General features: G+C 37.7%; 1 protein-coding gene across 11 annotated transcripts in view; it reads left to right on the top strand.

Annotated features, from left to right (window-relative positions):
• Prrc2c (proline rich coiled-coil 2C) overlaps window positions 1-23,812 on the top strand; it is a 73,297-nt gene that overhangs the window by 36,706 nt on the left and 12,779 nt on the right. For 10 of the 11 annotated variants that reach the window (XM_060364591.1, XM_060364587.1, XM_060364584.1 and 7 more), the window contains exons 12-24: window positions 1,077-1,653; window positions 2,358-2,527; window positions 2,880-3,138; window positions 4,054-4,261; window positions 5,530-7,776; window positions 10,057-10,265; window positions 11,590-11,744; window positions 12,319-13,123; window positions 14,648-14,733; window positions 15,870-16,058; window positions 16,178-16,429; window positions 17,347-17,439; window positions 20,319-20,420. In XM_060364591.1, coding sequence (XP_060220574.1) covers window positions 1,077-1,653; window positions 2,358-2,527; window positions 2,880-3,138; window positions 4,054-4,261; window positions 5,530-7,776; window positions 10,057-10,265; window positions 11,590-11,744; window positions 12,319-13,123; window positions 14,648-14,733; window positions 15,870-16,058; window positions 16,178-16,429; window positions 17,347-17,439; window positions 20,319-20,420 — 5,352 coding nt within the window. The remainder of the gene's footprint in view (window positions 1-1,076; window positions 1,654-2,357; window positions 2,528-2,879; window positions 3,139-4,053; window positions 4,262-5,529; window positions 7,777-10,056; window positions 10,266-11,589; window positions 11,745-12,318; window positions 13,124-14,647; window positions 14,734-15,869; window positions 16,059-16,177; window positions 16,430-17,346; window positions 17,440-20,318; window positions 20,421-23,812) is intronic. The other variant, XM_060364583.1, reaches the window with a different exon arrangement.

The raw sequence follows: 23,812 nt of genomic DNA, 5'->3' as shown, positions 1-23,812 counted from the left end.
ATTTTGTTTCTTCATGGCTTAACCGTTCGTCTCTATTTTCTCATTCTTTAGTAGCTTTCAGCAGTCTTTTTAAACTTTTAGTCTTCATTTGAAAGCATTAATGAATAATGAAAATTCTATCACTTACATGATCCTCTAACTCTTCTGGATACAGTTGCAAATTTGGAGACTTAAGTTTTGAAATTTTTTTTCTTTGGGGCACTTTCTTTGGCAGCCATTTCTTCCATCTTGTTTCTTGTTTCTCTCACTTCTACTTGCTTGTTCATGTTTTTGCTGCTTGTGTGCTGTCGTTTTACATATTTAGGCCTTTCTTTCTCCTTGTGCTATTCCCCTTCTAAGGCATTTTGTCTGCAAGCTGCTATTAAAGTATACGCTTAAGTTTCTCTTACCTCCGAATAAATATTTTGAAATTCATTTTTTTTTTATCTTAGCATAAACTGAGTGAACAGTAATGTGTAACACAATGAATGGAGATTTCTTTACTCAGTATGTAATGACCTAATTAATTTTTCTCCTTTTAATTTGGTAGCTTATTAGATGCTATTTCTTCTTGTTTGTTTTCTTTTTAATTTCTTGAGTTTTGAGCACATGGCAGAGGTCAAAGTTCAAGTTTGGAATGTTCATTCTCTTCTTCTATAATGTGGGACCTATATTATATTCTTCTATATTATGGTTAAACTTGGGTTCTTAAGATTTGGCAGCAGATGCCTTTAACCTCCATGGCTCTTTGCTGGCGCCCTATTTCCTTTCATTTAATGTGCATGCTTTGGCTGGAGAATTTCTCTCTCTCTTTTTTTTTTTTTTCCCTTCCCGTCTTGCCATTTCTCCATGTTTAATGGTACCCAGTATTGCTCACAAAAAGTTACTAGGCTGACGAGATGGATGGCTCAGTAGGTAAGGGTGCTTACTGCCACGCTTGACAACCTGAGTTCCCTCTGGAGAGTCTATAGAATAGAATAAGAACACGGACTTCTACAGGTTGTTCTCCAGTCTCCACAAGTGCACACACAAGTAGATGTAAAACAAATTCTCTCAAAAACCAAATTCTTGTCTTTATCTGTTCTCATGCTCTTCAGCATCCCCCACCTCCAGATCGGCAAGTACCTGGAAGACAAGGCCCTTTTCCCTCAAAGCCTCCAGTACCTGATGCTGATGAAATATGGAAACAAAGACGAAAACAACAGTCTGAAATATCTGCAGCAGTGGAGCGCGCTCGTAAGCGCCGCGAGGAGGAAGAGCGAAGAATGGAGGAACAAAGGAAGGCGGCGTGTGCAGAGAAATTGAAACAGCTGGATGAAAAGCTTGGTATTATAGAAAAGCAGCCATCTCCAGAGGAGATTAGAGAAAGGGAGAGAGAGAAAGAACGGGAACGGGAGAAAGAACTTGAAAAAGAAAAAGAACAGGAACGTGAGAGGGAGCGAGAGCTTGAGAAAGAACAAGAAAAACAGAAAGAATTGGAGAAGGCAAGAGAAAGACAGCAAGAGAAAGAGTTAGAACAACAGAGAGAAAAGGAACAAGAACTACAGAGGTTGAAAGAACAGGAAAAAGAGGGTGAGGTAAAAGAAAACGAGAAAGAAGAAACGGTTGAACCCCAAGAGCCCATTTTAGAGCCTTTGACAGAGAAACAAGAAAGTGAAAACAACTCTAATAAAGGTATGATACCCTCTCCACATTTTATATTTAATTTATTTATTCTACTTTATTTGGTATTGATGGAGATTGGAAGCATGTCCTTGCAAATATTTGTGATGTGGCATTCTCTAACATAGAACTGGTTTTCCTTGGGATAAAAACCTGTATCTCTGATATTTAGTAGGAATGCTTGTCCCCCTTGTGAATAGATTTGTTTCAGCATAGCTAGTGATCACTCTGAGTTCTTCGTAGCTTTTTAGATGGCATTGGTTTTTGTTTTAAGAGGGTCGGCTGGCCTGGAAATTGCTGTGTATACTAGGCTGGCCTCAAACGCAGAAATCTCTTATCTTCTAAGTATGCTAACACACTTTACTCTTGTCTGCTTTTTTCTAATATACATAGATCACTTGGATTTTTTATAGATCATAACTTGTAAATACATAGTATTAAATTAATATTTATTGAAATAAATGAATGTCTTAATAGTATCACATTTTTGTGTAAATGAAGGATTTGGAACTGTGATCTTTTTAAGAGTCCCACTTTATGAGAATCTGTTTTGATAATCTAGTGATTTGGGTTTTTTTTGTGGTCTTTAATATTAGGTTACAAAATGAAGATTTAGGATGTTGTAGACAATGTTTTCCTCTTTAAAGTATATTGTATTTTATCACAGTAAAAAAAACATGTTTGATAGGAATATCTTTCACAATTTTTTTGAACAGAAGAGGAACCAGTTTTCACTAGACAGGACAGCAATCGCAGTGAAAAGGAAACCACACAAGTGGTACAGGAAGCAGAACCTGAATCAGGGTCTCAACCCAGACCTGCTGTATTACCTGGTTATTTCAAACAGTTTCAGAAATCATTGCCACCACGATTTCAGCGGCAACAGGTAATACTGCAACCAGAAATACTTCACCTCGTATGTGTGATTGAAAATACTTATCATTCAGTACTCTAATAATTTAATAAAATGTAAAACATGAAATGATCGAAACTTATCTTTTTCTTTTAATGCACTTGTGACTTTGTCATGTCTTTTTATTATTATTTTTAATCTGAAGCTTTACTCATAAACACATCTTCCACTTCTAGGAAATAATGAGTTGCACATGTCAACTATAAGAAAGTATTATGACTTGATTGGTCTTATGCCAACTCTATACTTACTCTGTTTATCTTTAAATATCCCACTAATTGATCATAGAATAGAAATTTCAACAAGCTTGATTTTGATTTTCCAGGAACAGATGAAACAGCAGCAATGGCAGCAGCAGCAGCAGCAGCAGCAGCAAGGTGCACTCCCACAGACTGTTCCTTCACAGCCATCTAATGGTTCAGTCCCTCCTCCCCCACACAGGCCTCTTTACCAGCCAATGCAACCCCACCCTCAACATTTGGCTTCTATGGGTTTTGATCCAAGGTGGCTCATGATGCAGTCCTATATGGATCCTCGGATGATATCTGGAAGGCCTGCTATGGATATTCCACCTATTCATCCTGGTATGTTGGTAGTGACTGAGTTATGGCTGACTTCAGTTTTTAAGGGTTTTCTTGTCTTGTCGCCCCCTTTTTATCATAATTTCCTCAATAGCAGAAAATTGGAGGTAAGAACTTTAATAGGATTCCTTGGCTAGGTCTTTGTCATGAAATTAAAGCTTTTAGTATAGACATTTATGCCAGCTGTCTGACGAGACCAAAGTACTAGCTTGTTTTCTGTTTTAGAGATTTTAATTTTTGAGATGGAAGTTATACTTGGTAAAATCTTATTAGTATTCTCACTCTGCCAAATATTTCAACATTTGAATTTTATCTCTACATATGTATTCCTTCCTTTTTCTTTGCCTATCATTTGTCATCCTAGCAATTGGATTTTTTTCTTTATAGGTTAGTCAAAAAGTAATTAAGTTAGCTATCTGGGGGGTTCATTTAGAATCTATTACCAAAATAATACAGATTTAGGACTGATTAAAAAGCTCTTCACAAGTCATATCCTAATTCAAAGCATGGTGGCATGTATCCATAATCCCAGGACCCAAAAGCCTCTGGCCACAGAATTCAGGGCTGTCTTAAAGGGTGGGTTGGTTGGTTTGTATTTTTGTTCTTAAATCTCACTATTTGGATACTGAGTTACAGATTTTAATAGGAGATACTATGAAGATAAAATGAGTAAAATTTGCTGTAAGAAATAATTTTTTCCCAAAGCTTACTTAGCCTTATTGGCATGATTCTGATATCTCTTTTTCTGTTAACTGTTTTTAATATATATACTTTTTTTTTTTTTAATAAAGTAGACTCCTGTCATAATCTCTCTCCCCTTGGTTTTGTTCTTAATAGCGATAGGTTTGTATGTATTAATGGTTTTGTTTCTTTCACTTTACATAATTCTCTTCTTGTATGTGTGAACTTTTCTTACAGGGATGATTCCTCCCAAACCATTAATCAGAAGAGACCAGATGGAAGGGTCACCGAATAGTTCTGAGTCATTTGAGCATATAGCTCGATCTGCAAGAGATCACGGTATTTCACTTTCTGAACCTCGAATGATGTGGGGTTCAGATCCCTATCATGCTGAGCCTCAGCAGGCGACTACTCCCAAGGCAGCTGAAGAACCTGGGGATGCAAGGTAATAAGTTACTTAACTCAATAAAACATTAGTAGAATATTGTATTCCTAAAGATCATTATGAGGGCCAACAGTATAGCTTATGGGCAAAGGTACCTGCCATTGAGCCTGATGACCAGAGTTTGATGTTTGATGCCTTCTACCCATATGGTAGAACCAACTCCACAGATGTCCCATAACACCAGCTCTTACCACCCTCTATCAGCACACACAAAGACCCCAAAAAAATTAACATTTTCTTTTTAGAGATCATTCTGATTTAAGAGACTGAGCCATGAATCTTGGTGTGCTTTGTTTTATCTTTGTGCATATTCTTTTTCTTGTGTCTTTTTAAAAAATCAGCACGAGCAAATTACTTATAAATCAGTTGTAAACTAGTTTTTTTGCACTGACTTAGGTGCTTGAACCTAGTAGTAGATGTTTTAACACAGCAGCTCTTTACAGTACGTTGTATGTAAAAACAGAATTATTTGCTTTCTTAGATAGTCTGGCCAGTGGGCTAAAAAAATTCTTCTAGTGGTGAGAAATGATAGACAGTTGCAGTCGTTAGAGAAATTATGTAAGACCACAGTTTAAAGAGAAATGATAGTTTGTAATGGATAGTTGATTAGTGACTCTTAATAATCAGTAGCCAGGGGGTTGGAGTTTCTTTTATGGGATGTATTTTAAAGATTATATTTTCTAATTATGTGTAATTAACTGGAATAGATAGATTTGCTCTAGTATATTAGTTTTGCAAATTAATTGGTGCACTACAAGTTCATATCTTTGTGGTCCAAACTTTTTTTTTTTTGATTAATTGAGCTATAGAGCTTCGTATTGCATGGCTGAAATTTTACCGTTATTTAGAGCAGCAACTCTACATTTCAAACTACCTTGAACCTTCTAGTAAGCCTTCTATATTCTACTTGAATGCGTTTGATTACATGTACCATTTAAATGGAATTGTACAGTTGGTACCTTTGCTACTAGCTCAGACAGTGTTACAGTGTTTAACAGTTGTATTTTCTTATTAATCCGTTAATAGCATTTTGTACCAGGTTTTCTTCATTTACTCAGCTATATAAATGTGCTGTGTTCTTCTCCTTGCTGAGAATATCAGTGCTGGGAATATCAGTGCTTTTTATATTTGCGGTTCATTATTTTATATTTTATGCTTTATAATTTAAAATTGGAGGATTGTGGGAGTAATACTGCAGAGGTGGGGTATAGGTACACATGCAAAAGATTGTTAGTATGTTCTTACCGTTTTTTGGTTTCTCATCACAGGCCTGAAGCTGCATTGGATCATGAGCAGATTACTGCTACTTACCCTGTAGAACATAGTCAGCTGGAGACTCATTCCAAAGCAGATGTTGCTAGAGACTCAACTGAAGCAGAAAGTCAAAAGTTTTTAAGCAGATCAGTGGAAGATGTACGACCTCACCATGCTGATACCAATAACCAATCTGCTTGTTTTGATGTAGTTGATCAAAAGAGCTTACCTACTCCTACAGAAGAGCGGATCTCGGCACTAGAAAGTCAGCCTGCCCGAAAAAGAAGTGTTTCCCATGGATCTAACCATGCTCAAAAGGCAGAGGAGCAAAGAAATGAGCCATTTGTCAACATACCTAAGGTTACCGGCAGATGTGTAGATTCTAAAGAAACTGTAGAAAAGCCAGAGGAGAAGCCAAGGAAAGATGGCTTTCTGCGATCTTCTGAAGTACCTAAGCCAGAGAAAGTCTATAAATCTAAATCAGAGACTCGGTGGGGTCCAAGACCAAGTTCCAACAGAAGAGAAGAAGGTAATGACAGGCCTGTGAGACGGTCAGGTCCCATTAAAAAACCTGTTCTTAGAGATATGAAAGAGGAGCGGGAGCAGAGGAAGGAGAAGGAAGGTGAAAAGGTTGAAAAGGTCACTGAAAAAGTTGTTAAAGCAGAAAAAACTGAAAAGAAAGACCTTCCTCTTCCTCTACCACCTCCAGCACCAGTTCAGCCACAGTCATTGATTCCACCACCAGTACAGCCAGAACCAGAGAAATTACTATCAGCAGAAGCATCAGCTGTGGCTCAGAAGCCAACTCAAGACACTGAGAGGCCTTCGGAACCTGTAAATAGTGTCCAAGTGGAGCCTGCAGTTAAAACTGTAAACCAGCAAAGTGTTACAGCACCAACAGTCAAGGAAGAGAAGCAGCCTGAGAAAGTCATTAACAAAGATGTTGTGGTAGAAAGACCTCGCCCAGATTCTAGACCAGCAGTTAAAAAAGAAATTCCTTTACCTGCTAGGACCTATTGGAAAGAAACTAGAGATAGAGATTGGTTTCCAGACCAAGGATACAGAGGCAGAGGCAGAGGTGAATATTACTCCAGAGGTCGAAGCTATAGAGGCTCTTATGGGGGTCGTGGCAGAGGTGGTAGAGGACACGCTCGTGAATATCCTCAGTACAGAGACAACAAGCCAAGAACCGAGCATGTGCCTTCAGGACCTCTCAGACAACGAGAAGAAAGTGAAACACGAAGTGAGAGTTCTGATTTTGAGGTTGTTCCCAAAAGAAGGCGACAGAGGGGTTCAGAGACTGACACAGACAGTGAAGTTCATGAAAGTGCAAGTGACAAGGATAGTTTAAGCAAAAGCAAACTTCCCAAAAGAGAAGAGCGGTCTGAAAACAGAAAACCTATCAAGCCCCAGTCTTTTAAGCCTGAGAATCATGTTCGAATAGATAATAGGCCATTAGAAAAACCTTACATAAGAGATGAGGATAAATCTAAGCCAGGTTTCCTTCCGAAAGGGGAGCCTACAAGGCGAGGCAGAGGAGGAACATTCAGACGAGGAGGAAGGGATCCTGGAGGCCGACCATCACGCCCTGCCACCTTAAGAAGACCTACTTATCGAGACAATCAGTGGAACTCAAGGCAGGCAGAACCTCCTAAACCTGAAGATGGAGAGCCGCAAAGAAGACATGAGCAGTTTATGCCTATACCAGCAGATAAACGACCTCAAAAATTTGAGCGAAAATTTGACCCAGCTAGAGAGAGGCCCCGAAGGCAACGTCCTACCCGACCACCAAGGCAAGATAAGCCGCCTCGATTTAGACGGCTGAGAGAGAGAGAGGCTGCTTCAAAGACAAATGAGGTGTTGGCACCCACAAATGGCACAGTTAGTAATCTCGTTCAAGAACCAGTTAATCCGCCTGGGGACATTTCTGGAAATAAGACACCAGATTTGTCTAACCAGAATTCTTCAGATCAAGCAAATGAAGAATGGGAAACAGCATCTGAAAGTAGTGATTTTAATGAGAGGCGTGAGAGGGATGAAAAAAAAACTGCTGATGTGAATTCGCAAGTAGTTGTAAAGGCTGGAGAAAATATTTTGCCTCCAAAAAGGGAAATAGCAAAGAGAAGTTTTTCTAGTCAGAGACCTGGAGTTGATCGCCAGAATCGCCGTGGCAATAATGGTCCACCCAAATCAGGAAGAAATTTCTCAGGTCCTAGGAATGAAAGAAGAAATGGCCCACCATCAAAAAGTGGAAAGAGAGGGTGAGTACTGTTGGTGGTGGTTGGCTGGTTGATTTTGGTTTCTCTGTGTAACCTTGGCTCTCCTGGAACTTACTCTGTAGAGCAGGCTGGCCTCAAACTCATGAGGTCCACCTGCCTTTGTGTCCCAAGTAAAGGTGTGTGCCACCACCACGCAGCTGAGTGCTGTGATTTAGATATAAAACATGTTCCTTTAAAGATGGTACATAATAGACCTTGTTCTCAAAGTGTATTTGTGAGTTAGAATTTAATGTGTCTGAGGAACCTTCAGTGCTAAGTCACATCTTCTAAAAGGGTTGTCTTAGGAACAATGTATGTAGCTTTAGACATACCTGTACTTCCAGAAAAGAACATACAGCTTCTGCGCTTGACAAGTGCTCTTGATCCTAATGAGGAGCTAGGTTTCTCCGGGTGTGTTTTAAGACTTGAATATGTTAGAGCCACATACTCTGGCACTCTGTCCTATTGGCTCAGACGTCCTTTTTGAGTTGTCACCGTAAATTAGATTCCCTTCTGGAGTTATTTAAGTAACCTAGAAAGCCTGTCTATCCACCAGGGGTCTAGCGGCCACTGTGAGTCCCCTGACAATGGATATTAATTCATTTTAAAGAGTTTCAGTGTCTGAGGGTGTAGTAGCTTAGTAGGTAGAAATGTTTTACCTAGCACTACATAAAACTAGGTATGATGCATACCTGTCATCTCAGCATTTGGGAAGATAAAGGTAGGATCAGAAGTTTAAGGTTATCCTTGGCTAGATGGTTCAAAGACAACCTCTCCCAAACCTCCAAAAAGAAGGAAAATTTAATAAACTATGCTAAGGTTGCTCTTTTTTTTTAATACTAAAATGTTGATTATAATGTTAATATTAGCTTCAGTATGAGGCAAAATGGCTTTGTTCAGATCTTTGACAGATTAATTGTAAAAGATGGAAGCTTTATATAATGTAAACAAAGCCAGAGTATGGGATATTGTAGCATATTATACATAGTAAGGATTCTTTAGACAAAAGTGTCAGATACTTGTTGGGGTGGAGTGATGGCTTAGTTGTTGAGAGCACTGACTGCTCTGCCAGAGGACCTGGGTTTGAGTCCCAGGACCCATTTAGCTGCTAACTACCCTCTTTAACCCCAGTTTTAGGGAGTTGAACAACCCTCTCAATTCCAGCTTTACAGGAGCCAAGGCCCTCTTCTAGCCTCTCTGGGCAGTCCACACATGGGTATAGACATAAATCCAGGCAAAAGACCTATACACATAAAATAAAAACAAACATTGTTTAGGAATTTGCTACAATACTGCACTAATCTCAGTTTCTTGGTTGCATATAGTTAGGATTTTCAGTTAAAATTCCAGAGTAGTGGACCAAGTATGTTTTCTGAGTACCTGCTCAACTCACAGGTGTACATATAACTTTGAATTTTGGAGTGAGTAGGATAACAACAAAAGCCAAAATAATTGACTAGACTGAACTATTAGAATTTCAAGTAATAATTCTTAAAATCTTGATCAGATTTTTGTGTGGTGGTGTGTGTGTGTGTGTGTGTGTGTGTGTGTGTGTGTGTAAGAAACAGCGACTTTAAACTTGCAGAAATACCAGTGATGCTTGTAGTTGCAACAGAGTTTGGGAGGGCCCATTTGGAAGAAATAAATTCATTCTTCAAATGTTGGGAGTTAAATGTCATGTATTAGTAATCTTTTATCTTGAGAAATTGTTTAGACGGATATGAAAATTTATCACAGAGCCCCTTTTTATGTTGTGTTTCACTTGGGAAGTTCTTAAAAATAAACGTGGGAATTGTTACGTTAGGGAAGAAAAACCAGGAATATATTTGGCTTATAAAGTGAGTTTTCATGTTAAAGCTGTTTTTAATATGTTTACATTTATATATAAATCCGATTAAACTTCTTAAACGTATAGAATGCTGTTCTTCAAATCAATTTTGTATACTCTCCACTTAGAATCAAATCCAGTCATGATTTGATTACAGAAGTTCTTTTGCTATATCCATGTTGTAGCTCATTTATAAAATGTTGGGCAAATGTACACAGTTACCTTCTGGGGATAATTAGAATTCTAGAATTTAATTGTTGGGGATAATGTCAAAGAACTGGTCTGCTGTGTTGGGAGCATTAGCTTTAGTCTTTGAGGCTATACCTTCAGAGGCTGCTGAGACCAACTGGGTCTTTCTCGGTGCTGTTGTGTCTTGCATGTGCCTTTACAGACTGCCAGGAAGAGTGTTTTTCTTTTGTTGGAGTATGTAAAAATCATCTTAAATTATTTTTTAGGCCATTTGATGAGCAGTCCTCTGGCACAGCTGGTGTTGACCCTGTCAGTGGTAACCTTGCACACCACCAGGAAGGCACATCTAATGGTGCAGGACAAAAGAACTCCAAGGATGCTATTGGGAAGAAGAAAGATGACACCAAACCAGGTCCTAAAAAACCAAAAGAGAAAGTAGATGCTCTGTCACAGTTTGATCTCAACAACTATGCAAGTATGCTACAGAGTCTTTTCTTTTACTTCTTGGTAAATTTAAGCAGATACTATGAAAACATAAGAACAGAGAACATTGTGCATTTATGTTAGACATAGAGGCTGACTGTGAAATACTAACTTGATTTAAACTAAAGTAATGCCAGCCATTAGCATGTTATGAACATTGGTACAAATTTATTGATGATACCCCAGGAAGGTTTCACTGTTCTTCATGGGGAGGGGTTTAAAATTGACCAATCCAATAAAATTACAAAGTACACTTGAGAAAATACAGAAAAACATTAAGTAAGGATCTTAAGGTAGAACTGAAGCGATTCTGAACATTACTTTTTAAAAGAAAGTCAACTCAGTAATACAAGCAGATAATAACAGGAGAAAGTGTTATTGTAGGTAAATTAAGAAAGCTACAAAGTGAACAAGTATGAGAGATGATGGATAACAAGCAATAATAAAATATTCTCAAGCTAGATGATTTTACTTTTGAATAGTATATGATTTGTCATCCATTCAGATGAAACCAAAGCTAATAAAACTGACCTTATTTCTAGGCCAGTGGTCCTCAAAGTGTGGTCCTTGACTATTTGCCTCACTAGGAAATTTGATAGAAATGAAAATTCTTATTGAACAAACCTATTTAATATGAATTTGAGAACTAGTATTCCAGACTAGTGTTTGTAACTCACTTGGGGGGAAGTGAGAAAGAAATAACTGATCTTAATTGCATGCTTAGGAATTTTTAGTGGATCATTTAGAACAGTGATTCTCAGTATGGGTGATTTTTCCACTCTGTGGGACATTTGTCAGCCCGTTTTAGTTGTCAGAACTGGGTACTACTTGCATCTAGTGAAGAGTGACAGGGAGCTGCTAGGCATTCTACTTAAAACAGTCAGTATATTACATTGTTCCGAGGCTGAGAAGACATGCCGTATTTTTGGTTTGCTTTTTTAAAAAATGAGAGAGCAAGAGCGTGAATTAGCATGCCTGTGTCTGTTACACATTGTAAGGAAGAAAAAGTTATATTGGGAATGGTGCCACATAGGTATAATCCAGCACTTGGCAGGAAGAGGCAGAATGATCTGGAGTTCAGGGCCAACCTCAGCTATCCGAGTTTGAGACTAATGGGGTCTACATGAGACCCTATTTCAAAATCAAACAGGGTCTGTCATTCAAAGCTTTTAGTTTTAGGGTTTTGTTTTGTTTTTTATGTGGCGGTCATAAATGTGAAATAACTTTGAAATTTGCAAGTCTGTTATGGACCCTCTTACATGGTAGGAAATAAGTTATGCCCTAAAATTATAAGAAATCTTTTTCTACACCTGCAGGTGTTGTTATCATTGATGATCATCCTGAAGTAACTGTGGTTGAAGACCCCCAGTCAAATCTGAATGACGATGGCTTTACTGAAGTTGTATCTAAAAAACAGCAAAAGCGGTTACAGGACGAGGAACGCCGAAAGAAGGAAGAACAAGTCGTACAGGTGCAAAACTCATCATTGCTGCTAATCTGTGTGCTGTTGTTCAGAGCATGTTAGCTAGTTACCAAGGCTGCTTTCTACTCTAAAGTCATCTGTGTTTAACTAAAGAGTTGGGTGATTACCTTCACACCTGGGAATTCTTACCTAGAGAGTAGGTCATTGTAAAATGAGATAATCACTATTGCTTACTATTTTTCTTAAAACACAGCATCTTTTCTCTTATTCAACAATTATATATTACTAATTTGTTCTGTGGCAAAATTCACTTTGTCTTAAATTATCTTAAAAATTGAATGAACACAAGTGCCCTGATCCAGAAATTATTGGGGGGAGGGGCAGTCAATTTTATTTCAGATTTTGGAGGGAGGAGTAAGCCTGTATACATATAAAATTGTATTTGTGCTTTTTCTGCATATAATCTTCGTGTAGTTTGTTATCTCATTAGTACACTGGCAGTATCCAGTTTGGAAAACTGAATTAGCTAAGTTCTAGAAACAGTAGGAAGTAGAAATTGTGTATGTGTACTGTTTCTTTGGGTATATTATTTGACAGAATAGATGATCTGTCTTTTTTTAAGGTGTGGAGCAAAAAAAATATAAATGAGAAAGGAAGGAGTCAGACTTCTAAGCTTCCTCCAAGGTTTGCCAAAAAACAAGCCACTGGGACTCAGCAAGTACAAGCTTCGGCCACGGCACCAGTTCCCGTCTCTTCCTCAGCTCCAGTCTTAACATCCGCAGCAGCTCTAGTTCCTGCCTCCACCCCAGCTCCAGTTCCCATCCTGGCATCAGCCACGGCTCTAGTTCCAGCTTCGACCCCAGCTCCAGTTGCAACCTCAGCCTCAGCTCCTGTGTGCACTTCATCTTCAGTCACAACCTCCTCCTCATCCCAAACCTCAGTCCCAGCTCCGACTCCTATGCTTGCCTCCGTCTCAACAACAGCCTCTGTCCCCATTCTCGCCACTGCTTCAATTCCTATCCTTGCTTCAGCTCTAGTGCCAGCTTCAGTTTCTTCTCCAACCCCAATAGTCTCAGCTCCAGCCGTGCCAACTATTTCCACACCAGCTACCCCAGCCTCAGCGCCAACAGCCTCCATTCCTCTTGCCCCAGCCTCAGCTGCAGTCACTGCCCCAACCCCAGCTGCATCAGGACAAACACAGATGCAGACCCCAAAACCAGTCCAGACTCCACTTCCACCTTCAGTACCATCTTCAAAGCAGCCACCACCTTCCATTAGATTACCTTCAGCTCAAGCATCTAATGGCACCGATTATGTAGCTCCTGGGAAATCCATCCAAACTCCACAGTCACATGGTTCTCTAACAGCTGAATTATGGGATAACAAAGTGGCTGCTCCCGCTGTGCTGAATGACATTTCTAAAAAATGTAAGTGTGCAACAGAGAAGTGTAAAAAAGGAGAAGATACAGAACTACTGACACTTTTTTTTCCTGTCTTATTTCAATTATTTATGTATTTAACTTTTTCAGAATAGGGTTTCTCTGTGTAGTCTTGGCTGTCCTGGTCTTTTCTTTGTAGACCAGGCTGGCCTCGATCTTAGAGAGATCTACCTGCCTCTGCCTCCCTGAGTGCTTCGAATACAGTTGTGGCCACTGCGCCTGCCTTCACTTAAATATTTAAGGTCTCTCCCACACCTTCTAGTCATCAGTTTTTCTTAGTAGGAAGCAGTAGTAGCAATTATTTCTTAGCTTCCTTTCTTGAGATGCTTGTTTCTAATAAGCATAATCCACAGTATACTTTTTTTTCATATTGAGGTTTCATATCACCCTAGCATGGTTCTCACCAGGAAAACCAACAAATTCCAGTTAAGAAAAAAATCCTTATACACAACTGGTAAATTAACTCAACCAATATGAAAATCAATATGCAAGTTTTTCAAAAAACTAAAAATAGAACTACTGTAGGATTCAGCTGTTCCATTCCTGGGTGTGTATCTGAAGAGATTGAAGCCAGCACAGAAACATGGACGTTGATGTTTATTTAACAGTATTCACAGTAGCCAAGATAAGTAATCAACCCATATCACTCATTTACACATAAATCAATAAAGATCTTGTGTAACACAATGGAATGTTACTTGGCCTTAAAGAAGAGTGAATTAGGTCATTTACAGAGAAATGAATGAAAGTGTAGCTCAACATGTTTAACAAAACAAACCAAATTTCACATGAACAAGTATTTTATGTTTTTCCTCATGAGCTCTAGATTGTATATGTGGGTGGGGTGAACAGGCAGTTGAAAATAAAGGAGAAAGTAAAGGCCTGGCTAGGGGTCAGACAGGAGAGTGTATTGGAAGGTTAAAAGAAAAAGATAGTGTTTTTCTTAGGTGGACCCTAAAGTGTTTATAAGGATAGGGAAAGAGAACCATTTAAGATGAACTAGAAAACCAGGTGTCTGTGGTGGCACATGCCTGGCAGGACTCAAGGAGGGCAGAGGCAGGAGTATCTCTGAGTTCTTGAGGCCAGTCTGGTGTAGAGTGAGTCCAGGACAGCAAAGGCTATGCAGAGAAACCCTGTCGCAAAAAATAAATTTAATAAGGAGAGGTAAAAGTGTAGAACATGTGTTTTGTGGATGCAAAGTGATAATATGAGTGTATAAAAAACTTGAAATGAGGTTTCTTTATTTTGGCATGTAAGAATGCCACAAACCTTTAATCCCAGCACCCAGGAGGTAGATCTTTTGAGTGTGAAGTCAGCCTGGTCTACAGAGCAAGTTCCAGGATAGTGAAAGCTATACAGAGAAACCCTGTCTTGAAAAATGGAAAGCATTAAAAAGAAAAAAAGTATGTGATGTGGAGATTTGTTTTACTGTCTGGCTAGCATTATTATAAAGGGTTGTATGAACTAGTCTTCAGCATCTAAATTTCAGTGGTTACATTTCCTTCTTTTTAGTAGGTCCTATTAGTCCACCACAGCCACCTTCAGTCAGTGCATGGAATAAGCCCTTAACATCTTTTGGATCAGCACCTTCATCAGAGGTAAGAATAGACTTACTGGCATAGATAGATGTTGGTGACATGGTTTTTTAAAATAATTTCTTAAACTTCATTGTGGTCATCCTAAAGTATCATTCCTTGGGAGTCTCAGAAAAATCGGAACAGCCATTGTAGAAGTTAGCAGCACAAAAGGCCAAATGAGGCCAGAGCACAACACCCCTAACAGTGATAGAACACAGCATGCACGAGCCTAGATGCAGGGAGCAGTTATATGTTTTTCCATAGCAAAGCAAAAATCAAAAACAAAGCTATGACCAAAATTCAAATGTTTCTTTGGTCTAACAAATAAATTGCTACTTCATATTATTTTTGGCACTACTTTCTATTGGTATTTATTCCTTTCCAAGTTGTTTTGCTCAGAAATTTTTTCTGTCTAGCTTTCTAAAATGGCTGTGTTCTTAATTCTGTCTTAGCTTTTCCTAATGTTACCTATCCAACTTTTTTGTTCTTTCGTTTTATCTAATATAATAGAAATGAGATTGCCTAGCACAAACAATGTGTTGAGAAAATTAGCTTTTTAATTAGTGACAAGATTCTGTAGATGTGTATATGTCACCTTACCAGTCACACAGTACTTTGGGGTTTTGTTTTTTTGTTTGTTGGTTTTGTTTTTAAGTTATTTTCAAAGCAGACTTCCAAGAAATTGGTGATACTGGTTTTTCTTTTTCATTTATACCTCTGGGCACAGTTCATTTTAAATTTGCTTTCTGAACACTTAAGCCAAGTCTTCTTCTCTCCTTCTTTCTTTCTTTCTTTCTTTCTTTCTTTCTTTCTTTCTTTCTTTCTTTCTTTCTTTCTCTCTTTCTCTCTCTCTCTCTCTCCCTCCCTCCCTCCCTCCCTCCCTCCCTCCCTCCCCCCCTCCCTCCCTCCCCCCCCCCCCCCCCGTTGGCTGTCTTGGACTCGATTTGTAGACCAGGCTGAGATCCTCCTGCCTCTGCCTCCCCAGTGCTAGGACTATAAGCATGCTTCGGAGTGTTATTCTAATCTTAGTTAATATGTAGAATTTCTTTAAACCAAGCTTCTGTTGTGCTTTTTATATGTGGCACTGCATACATCTTTCAGTCAAATCTGAACTTGTTTACTGTGATATACCAAGTGTTAAAACATTATTTTATTAGGGAGCAAGAAATGGTCAAGAGAGTGGTGTTGAAATTGGAATTGACACAATTCAGTTTGGTGCCCCAGCTTCCAATGGGAATGAAAGTGAGGTGGTTCCTGTGCTTTCAGAGAAACCAACTGACAAAGTTCCTGAACCTAAAGAGCAACGTCAGAAACCGCCACGGGCAGGGCCTATTAAAGCTCAGAAAGTGAGTACTATCCATTAGGTAGATGTGATTCTGAAATAAACCAATAAAATTGTTTTAAATTGAATTTAGTGTTTAAGAAATCTCATTATGATATATTTTGTCGTAAACATTGACTTTAGCTTCCAGATTTGAGTCTAGTAGAAAACAAAGAACATAAACCTGGTCCCATTGGAAAGGAACGATCATTAAAAAATAGAAAAGTGAAAGATGCCCAGCAGGTTGAACCAGAAGGACAAGAGAAACCAAGCTCCAATGTGGTCAGAAGCACAGATCCTGGAACAGTAAAAGAAACCAAAGCAGTCTCAGAGATGTCTGCTGAAATAGGAGCAATGATCTCAGTATCCTCTACAGAATACGGCACTGATGCAAAGGTATGCAGCATACACTGGTGACCAGTTTACTTGATGCACATGCTAGATTTAAAGTGAGTGACAGGAACATCAGTAGTGTACTTTTTATGCTGAACATTTGATTATAATGGTTGTTGTATAGCAGCTCCCCGTCTTTGCCACCCATCTACCACTCACAGAGATCCACCTGCTTCTGCTACCTAAGTGCTAGAATTAAAAGGTGTGCATCATCACCTGGCCTACAGCAAGCTTTTATTTTTGATGTTACACCATATGGTGAAAACTGTAAGGTCAAATTTTTTTAGGATTGACTTGCTTTTGGTTGCCACATTGAATGAAAGGCATGTATGTTTTAAAACACAGCTCCCTTATGTCTGTGAGTTCAGGATCCAGAATTCAAATCTGGATCAAAAATATTCTCCCTTAAAAATTGAGGGTATTTCGGTTTGGTTTAGTTTTTTGTTTATCTTCATCAAACTAGAACATCCAGTGGCAGAACATTTCGTTGTATTATACGCTGTTAATGATGTAGAGAAGATGGGTATGATATTTATGTAAGTTACATAAAGATACTGTAAGATTTTACTTAAGACTTGAGTGTAGGCCCAGTATGCAACTAGTTGTACCTGGAAATGAAATTTATGTTAAGTGACTAGAAACAAATACTTGTATTCATTTGGGGACATAACTCACAGATATTTAGTCTTCTTGATGGCCTCCTACTTCGTGTATGAAAATACACAGTAAGTATGTATAGAAATCCAGCACCAATTGTGGTGTTGTCCCTTGAAGGTGGTGGGTCCATGCTGTGTTATCGTACTGTTAATTGGTGGATTGAAATTTTAGAGCATAGAGTTTTATGATCTTTCTCTCTTCAAAACAGCTTTACTACTATTAATTGTCAGCTTTAAAAGGACTTTTCTGTCACTCCTCCACAGGAATCTGTAACAGACTATACCACACCTTCCTCTTCTCTGCCTAGCACTGTGGCTACTAATAATGCAAAGATTGAGGATACTTTGGTTAATAATGTAAGTAATCAGTCAGAGATTGGCAGGTTTGGGTAGAAACCTGACTCTCATCTTATACGTTGCCTTGTCTAACACACACTGTTTTGACCAATATTTGACAAGAGTTTATAGTAAGTTTGTGTTTGTGACCACTATAGCGAATATGCCTACTAAAAATCAGAGTTTAGGCTTCTCCCCCAAACTCCCTCTCCTTAAGTTATCAACTAAGACTTTGTTTTCATGACCATCCATCAAACTCCCTCTCCTTAAGTTATCAACTAAGACTTTGTTTTCATGACCATCCATCCTATTAACCTAGTTTGGTAAAAAGTTTTGGATTTACTCTTACGTACTGTAGTTAATTCTATTTGGCTGGGTAATTTTGTTCACAAATAAGACTTTACGATTCAGTGAAGCCATACTCATTTAATGTCAGTAAAATAAAAAGAAACTGTTTCCAGAGGATCAAGCATTCCTTTTCAAATTTAAATATTTAGACCTGGCCTCATCAGCATACCTTTTGTGAAAATTGAGCTATAATAAGAACATAAGTATCCAACTTTCTTAAATTCCCTAATATTGGGTGATGTCATGTTGCAAATTAAGCCGAAGTTCTTCGGAGTGGCCAGATGATAGTTGGATGTTTTAAGTCAGCACAGTTTATCATTTTGCCTAGTTCGCTACTAATGAAAAAAAAACTAGTCTAAAAATATTGAGTAATTTGCTATGTTTGCACGCACAGTTTAGTTTTGACATTTAAAACTTTCTTGTATGGTCCTTGCTTTTGAGAATAAATAGGAAGAAATTTGATCTCCCTTTTCAGTATAAACGTCTGTAATTAAAAGCTGTCAGAATTTAAATGTTGTTTCCAAAAATATTTTTATAGCCATACATGTTTAGATTTCTTCAAAAGGACTTTGTGATTTTCAGTATAAAAAAAATCTTGATTTTTCTCATATTTTATCCTTATGCTGTGTATTTGTTTCTCTGACATCAAGGATGTAGAATTTTAGAAAGGTAAACTACGTTAGGGGTCAGTTAATCAAAACTATAGTCAAATCAGAAGACTTAAACTACATAGCTGAGGAAAAGGAATAAAGAGGAGTCAGTTGTAATTGCTATTGAGAGCTGATAACCTTTTCCAGTGTTTCGAAGTTATGTGACTGCTTCATGGACCAAGCCCTAGAATCTACCGCTCCCCTCCTCATCTTACAAGAGGAATTTTTTTGTGTGTAATAGAAAACTTAGAAAAAAAGCCTTTGAGTTTAAATACTGATTCCAATGCTGCGTTATCAATAACATTACAATAAAGTTTATGCTATCTTTTCTCAATTAAAAATATAAAATGTCCCTTTTTCAAGAAAGTCTGTGTTCTCTGCCAGTCTGTCATCTGGAATATAATTGGAGAAATATAAATTTTATAATCATTCTCTAAACATGTAACATTTTGTCATTGAAGAATTATATAAGAATTATTATTATATATATAATATATATAATATATATATTGAAGTGCTCATCTGTATATATAACAGATGAGCACTTCAATAGTCTCCTTGTGCTCCTAAGGCCAATTAGCATGTGTCTTAGTATACTGTCAGATACTGAGGAAGAAGAGATCAAGTCTTGTGTATAGGTGAATGGTCTATATTATTAGCAATATATCTAAGGCATCAATGAAAGCAAAAACCTAAGTTACATTAGGCATTACTGTAAATTGGGTTTAGATGACTTAAATGTTGCTTCCTTGGGCCAAGTGTGGTAGTGATTCTGTGCTAACTATAAAATCTGCTATGAGAAAACTTTATGGCCTTTTGTATGTCTTTTCATTAGTTTATTTTATAGGCAGAACTTTTGTCTTTAAAAATAAAACATTTAAGTTTATTTCTGTTGAAACTTTATATAGGATTCTTTTTTAGAATGTATGCTTACATGTATAAGCTTGAGTAGGTTTATGTGCACAGCTTGCATGCAAGAGCCTCTAGAGCCCAGGAGAACACGTTAGCTATTCTGGAACTGTATTGTCAGTCACCAGGATTGAATCTGGGTCCTTTATAAAACCAGTAAGCTCTTTGAAACATTGCGGCATCTCTCCAGCCCCAGTATAGGCTTTTAAATGAAATATCTTAACTTGTGGAGTAGTTAGTATTAACCATATTAAAATTAGTGTGTGTTTTGAATGTCCCACAGAGTTAAGTACAGATGACATTTTTTATTACTATGGCTTAGCTAGTTTCAAGATTTACTTAAAAATCTTTGTCAACTATTATGTTTTGACGAACCTCAGTTAGATATAGTCTGTAGCATATCAAGGTGATTTTCTTAAAATTTGAAACCCTGAAATCATCAAAAGCAAACATCAAGCAGTGCACATAGTAAAATTACAAGATGTAGGGACTGAGAGTTAAAAAAGAAAATATGAATAGTGCATATTAAAGTTTCTAATGGTATTTGCTATAGTCATATCTTTACATTAAACAGTTTGATGTGGTGAATCTGGTTACGTGATGCTGATTATTTTGTAGGAAAAAGGTTTTCGCACTGCTATGTTAAATACTCAGGATAGGGACCTGCAGGGTCCTCCATGTATGCAGAACGCTGTATTTCTTAGAACTTTAGTGTACAGAGTATGGCTCTTAGATCAGTCATATTAGCACCACCTGGGAATTTTTAAGATACAAGATTTCACTTCAAGTATAAAGAGAACTACCTTGAATAGTAAGTACTTTATATTTGAGGGAGGTTCTTTTTTTTTTTTTTTTTTTTTTTTCTTGGTAATTTGTGCATACCCAAGTAGATAGTGTTTCTCTTCAGAACTTTAACATAATTGTCAGCCTCTGTAAGCATATTTTGGGCTTTTGTAGCATATTTAGATCGTGATATATTGTCTGCCTTTTCAGGTGCCCCTGCCCAACAGCCTTCCCCTCCCTAAGAGGGAGACTATACAACAGAGCTCCAGTCTAACTTCAGTTCCTCCTACTACCTTCAGCCTCACCTTCAAGGTATGTACAGCTTCCATCTCTAAGGCTCCTTAATTACTGCATGCAAGGAACATAAGGTCACAATAATAGCCTCTTTTTTTTTTTTTTTTTGAGTGATATCAAATTATACCTTAAAATCATATTAGCTCTTAATACTGCTTGGCAGTGACAAGGTCTGTTGTGCTTGTATATTTTGTCATTAAAATAGAATTACAGTTTGTGATTTGTACTCAAATACGAAGTGCTAATTATAGTAAGAATGCCCCCCCCCCACCTTTTTTTAAGTCATGTAAATTGAATGGGTGCAGGAATATTTTGTGAAAAGGCTATTAACAAAAGCATACTTTATAAGCAAAATTGAGAAATTTTGGCTTGGAGTACTAAAGATTGAGCTTGGGACCTCACATTTGAGGCAGGCACTTTACCACCACATTCCAGCCCTTTGCTTATTTAGACACGGCCTCACTAAGTAGCCCAGGCTGCTATCTAAATTTATGGTCCTTTTGCTTCTTGGAATCTGATTCTCCTTGAGGTTAGTTAGTGATTGAGAAAAAAAACATGGAATTGGGTTTTTTATATGTGTATATATTTACATATATATATATTCATAATCCTGGCAAGCATGCTATTTAATATATAAAGGCAGAGTTTCCTGATTAGTGAATCTTTGCTGTTGTACAGTAGAGGAAGAAGCAGCTAAGTTGTTTTACTCATATGGCCAGTGTTAATCTCTATACTCTATAAAACCTCATGATTACCTTTTTGTAAGAGTGGAATAAATATGTGAGGCTGTGACTTAGGAGATGTCTATTGTGCCTAATCCTTACTGTTTAGTACCAATTCTTGTTTGGCCACGCTGTTAATTTTCTACTCAGAGGACTACCTCAATCTGGGCTCACTAGCTTGTTTTATAACTCCGATGTTTTTTATGATTCTGTTGATCAAATTTCACATAAAAAAATAACATGTATACTTATTTTTGAGCCAATTATTAATTCTTCAGAAGTCTGTTGAGCTTTGCCTTTTTCAACTCATTTTTAACATTTCAAGGACTGTTATACACAGTTAAAACTAAGTAAGTTTAACCTACCATTTCTTTACTTTGGTTTTCTTTTTTTAAGCCTTTCTTGGAAAAATATTTGGTTGTAGAAAAGTTCTATATGAACATTATTGCCAGCATGTAAGATAATTATCCTTTTAACATCCTTTAATTTTCAAAGACAAACTATTTCTATGCTGGTTAAGAAGTGAAGTTAAGTCAATATATATATATATGGACTATACCATATAATGTTAGTTACCTTCAACTGAAAAGAAATAGTATTCTTTCAAATTACTACAACCCCAAAAATGTCTGGTTACTGTTACAGTGGTTCGCATACTAAGTTCTTTGCAACATGTTTTGATTTACCTTTCAACAGATTTTATGAAGATCAGGTTGGCATTTCCTAGATATGTAGATTCTTTATTTTTGTTGCAGAAGAAATCTAATTAATAAAAAAAAGATTTAGACTTTCTTCTCATCACATTATATATGGAGAATCTAGATCTTAAAATAGGACTGGATGTACATCAGCAAAGCCAGCCTTCTGTCAGAAGCCAGGCAGAAACTTTATCTGTTCCTTCAGGAATGGAGGTGATGCCACAAACAGAACTCATTAAGAACAAGTAGTGAAAAACTCAGCTAAAACACTCACTTATGTATTCTGAGTAAGAGCTCAAATAGAGGGCACAGCAGGAGCAGGGAGGTGTCTGGAGGTACCATTCTAGGACTTAAGAGGATCTAAGAATTTTGGGATGAGATGGGATTTCAGTGCCATACAACCCTTCACAGCCTTTGCTTGTTTCTTTGTTTTTGGAGGCAGGGTTTTTCTATGAGATCTTCCTCCTGGCTGTCCTGTAACTCACTGTGTAGACCAGGTTGAGGTTGGCCTTGAACTCACAGAGGTTGCTTCTGCACCTCCTCTCTTCTCCCATGCTGGGATTAAATGCGTGCACCACCAACACACAGCTTTTATTTTTAAATTTTACACTTGAGTTAGCATAGTGATTGTGAGAAATACGTATTTGTTCTTAAACATAAAGGAGTCATACAATTCGAGTCATTAACAACAGCATAAGATTAAGTGTTGAATTGTGCATGTTTTTTTAAAGGGGGTTGATAAAAACATATTAAGATAGATTAAGAATTTTAAAAATTACATGGGGAGTAGTGGTGCATGCCTTTAATCTCAGCACTCTTGGGAGGTAGAGGCAGGTGGATCTCTGAGTTTGAGCCAGCCTGATCTACAAAAGTGAGTCCAGGAAAACCAGGACTGTAGAGAGAAACCCTGTCTTGAACCCCCACCCCTATCCCCCAATTTTTTTTTTTTAAAGATTCTAGAAATTGGTATTTTAAGGGCTAACAAACTTATTAGTGCTACCTTGGAAAATGACCCTCTTACAAATCATCTTGGAGATTATCTTGGCTTCACCTTTCAGCTCAGTACTCTGTCTGGTGATACTGAGAACCTTACAATGTTGGAGGATCTTTCTCTGCTCTCCAATTCAGAAATCACTGGATACATAAAATCATTCAACATTTGAACAGTAGCTAGTCTAAGTTGAAGTGTGCTGTAAGAGGAAAGGAAAAAGATGCTGCACCTGAAATTTTAATACTGAAGAAAATAACTTAAGAAATGGGTGTGGTGACACTTGTGTAAATCTCTGGCTTAAGAGATAAAGGCAGGAGTTCAGAGTTATCCTCTAGTACATAGTTTAAGGCCAGTCTGTGCTACAGTGAAAACAAACTAGAAGAAAAGATATGTCTTAGTATTGTTTACATCGATCAGTATTTCTATTATATAAACCAAATTAATAATTACTTTAGTTTTTAAAATGTAGCTGTAGGAAATTGCTTATGTGTTATCATTGTTATCTGAAAGGTAGTAAACAATGCTGCTTCACTTTGAAGATTTAATTCTGTTTTTAAAAATGAGAGTACAGGTAAACCAAGTTCACAAATACAAATAGCTACAGACAATACACCAGGCTAAAACTTAATCCTGTTACATTGCCATCTGCATTTGAGAAGTATTCATTTAAAAAGAAGGAATTGGGGTTAGGGGTGCGCTTTGTGAGGCCCTTTCTGACAATAGGTAGGAAGTTACATCTGTCCCATAGAGGAATTGTACTTCATTTTTATTACTCTGATGGAAGGCCGGGCCATTTGTTTCTTGATAAGTGCTTTAGGTATGGTTCAATGTGTGCTTCCTGAAGCTTTAAATAATTCTGTTTTAATAATAATGGGGGCTGGAGAGATGGCTCAGTGTCTAAGAGCACTGGCTACTCTTTCAAAGAACTTGGTTCAATTTTCAGCACCCACATGGCAGGCAGCTCACAACTGTTTGTAACTCCAGTTCCAGGGGATCTGA

The sequence above is a fragment of the Meriones unguiculatus genome, chromosome 11 (assembly GCF_030254825.1).
Source record: "Meriones unguiculatus strain TT.TT164.6M chromosome 11, Bangor_MerUng_6.1, whole genome shotgun sequence".
In the NCBI taxonomy this organism is placed as follows: Eukaryota; Metazoa; Chordata; class Mammalia; order Rodentia; family Muridae; genus Meriones; species Meriones unguiculatus.
Note: the sequence above shows the minus strand (reverse complement) of the source record. Positions and strands in the feature narration are given on the sequence as shown.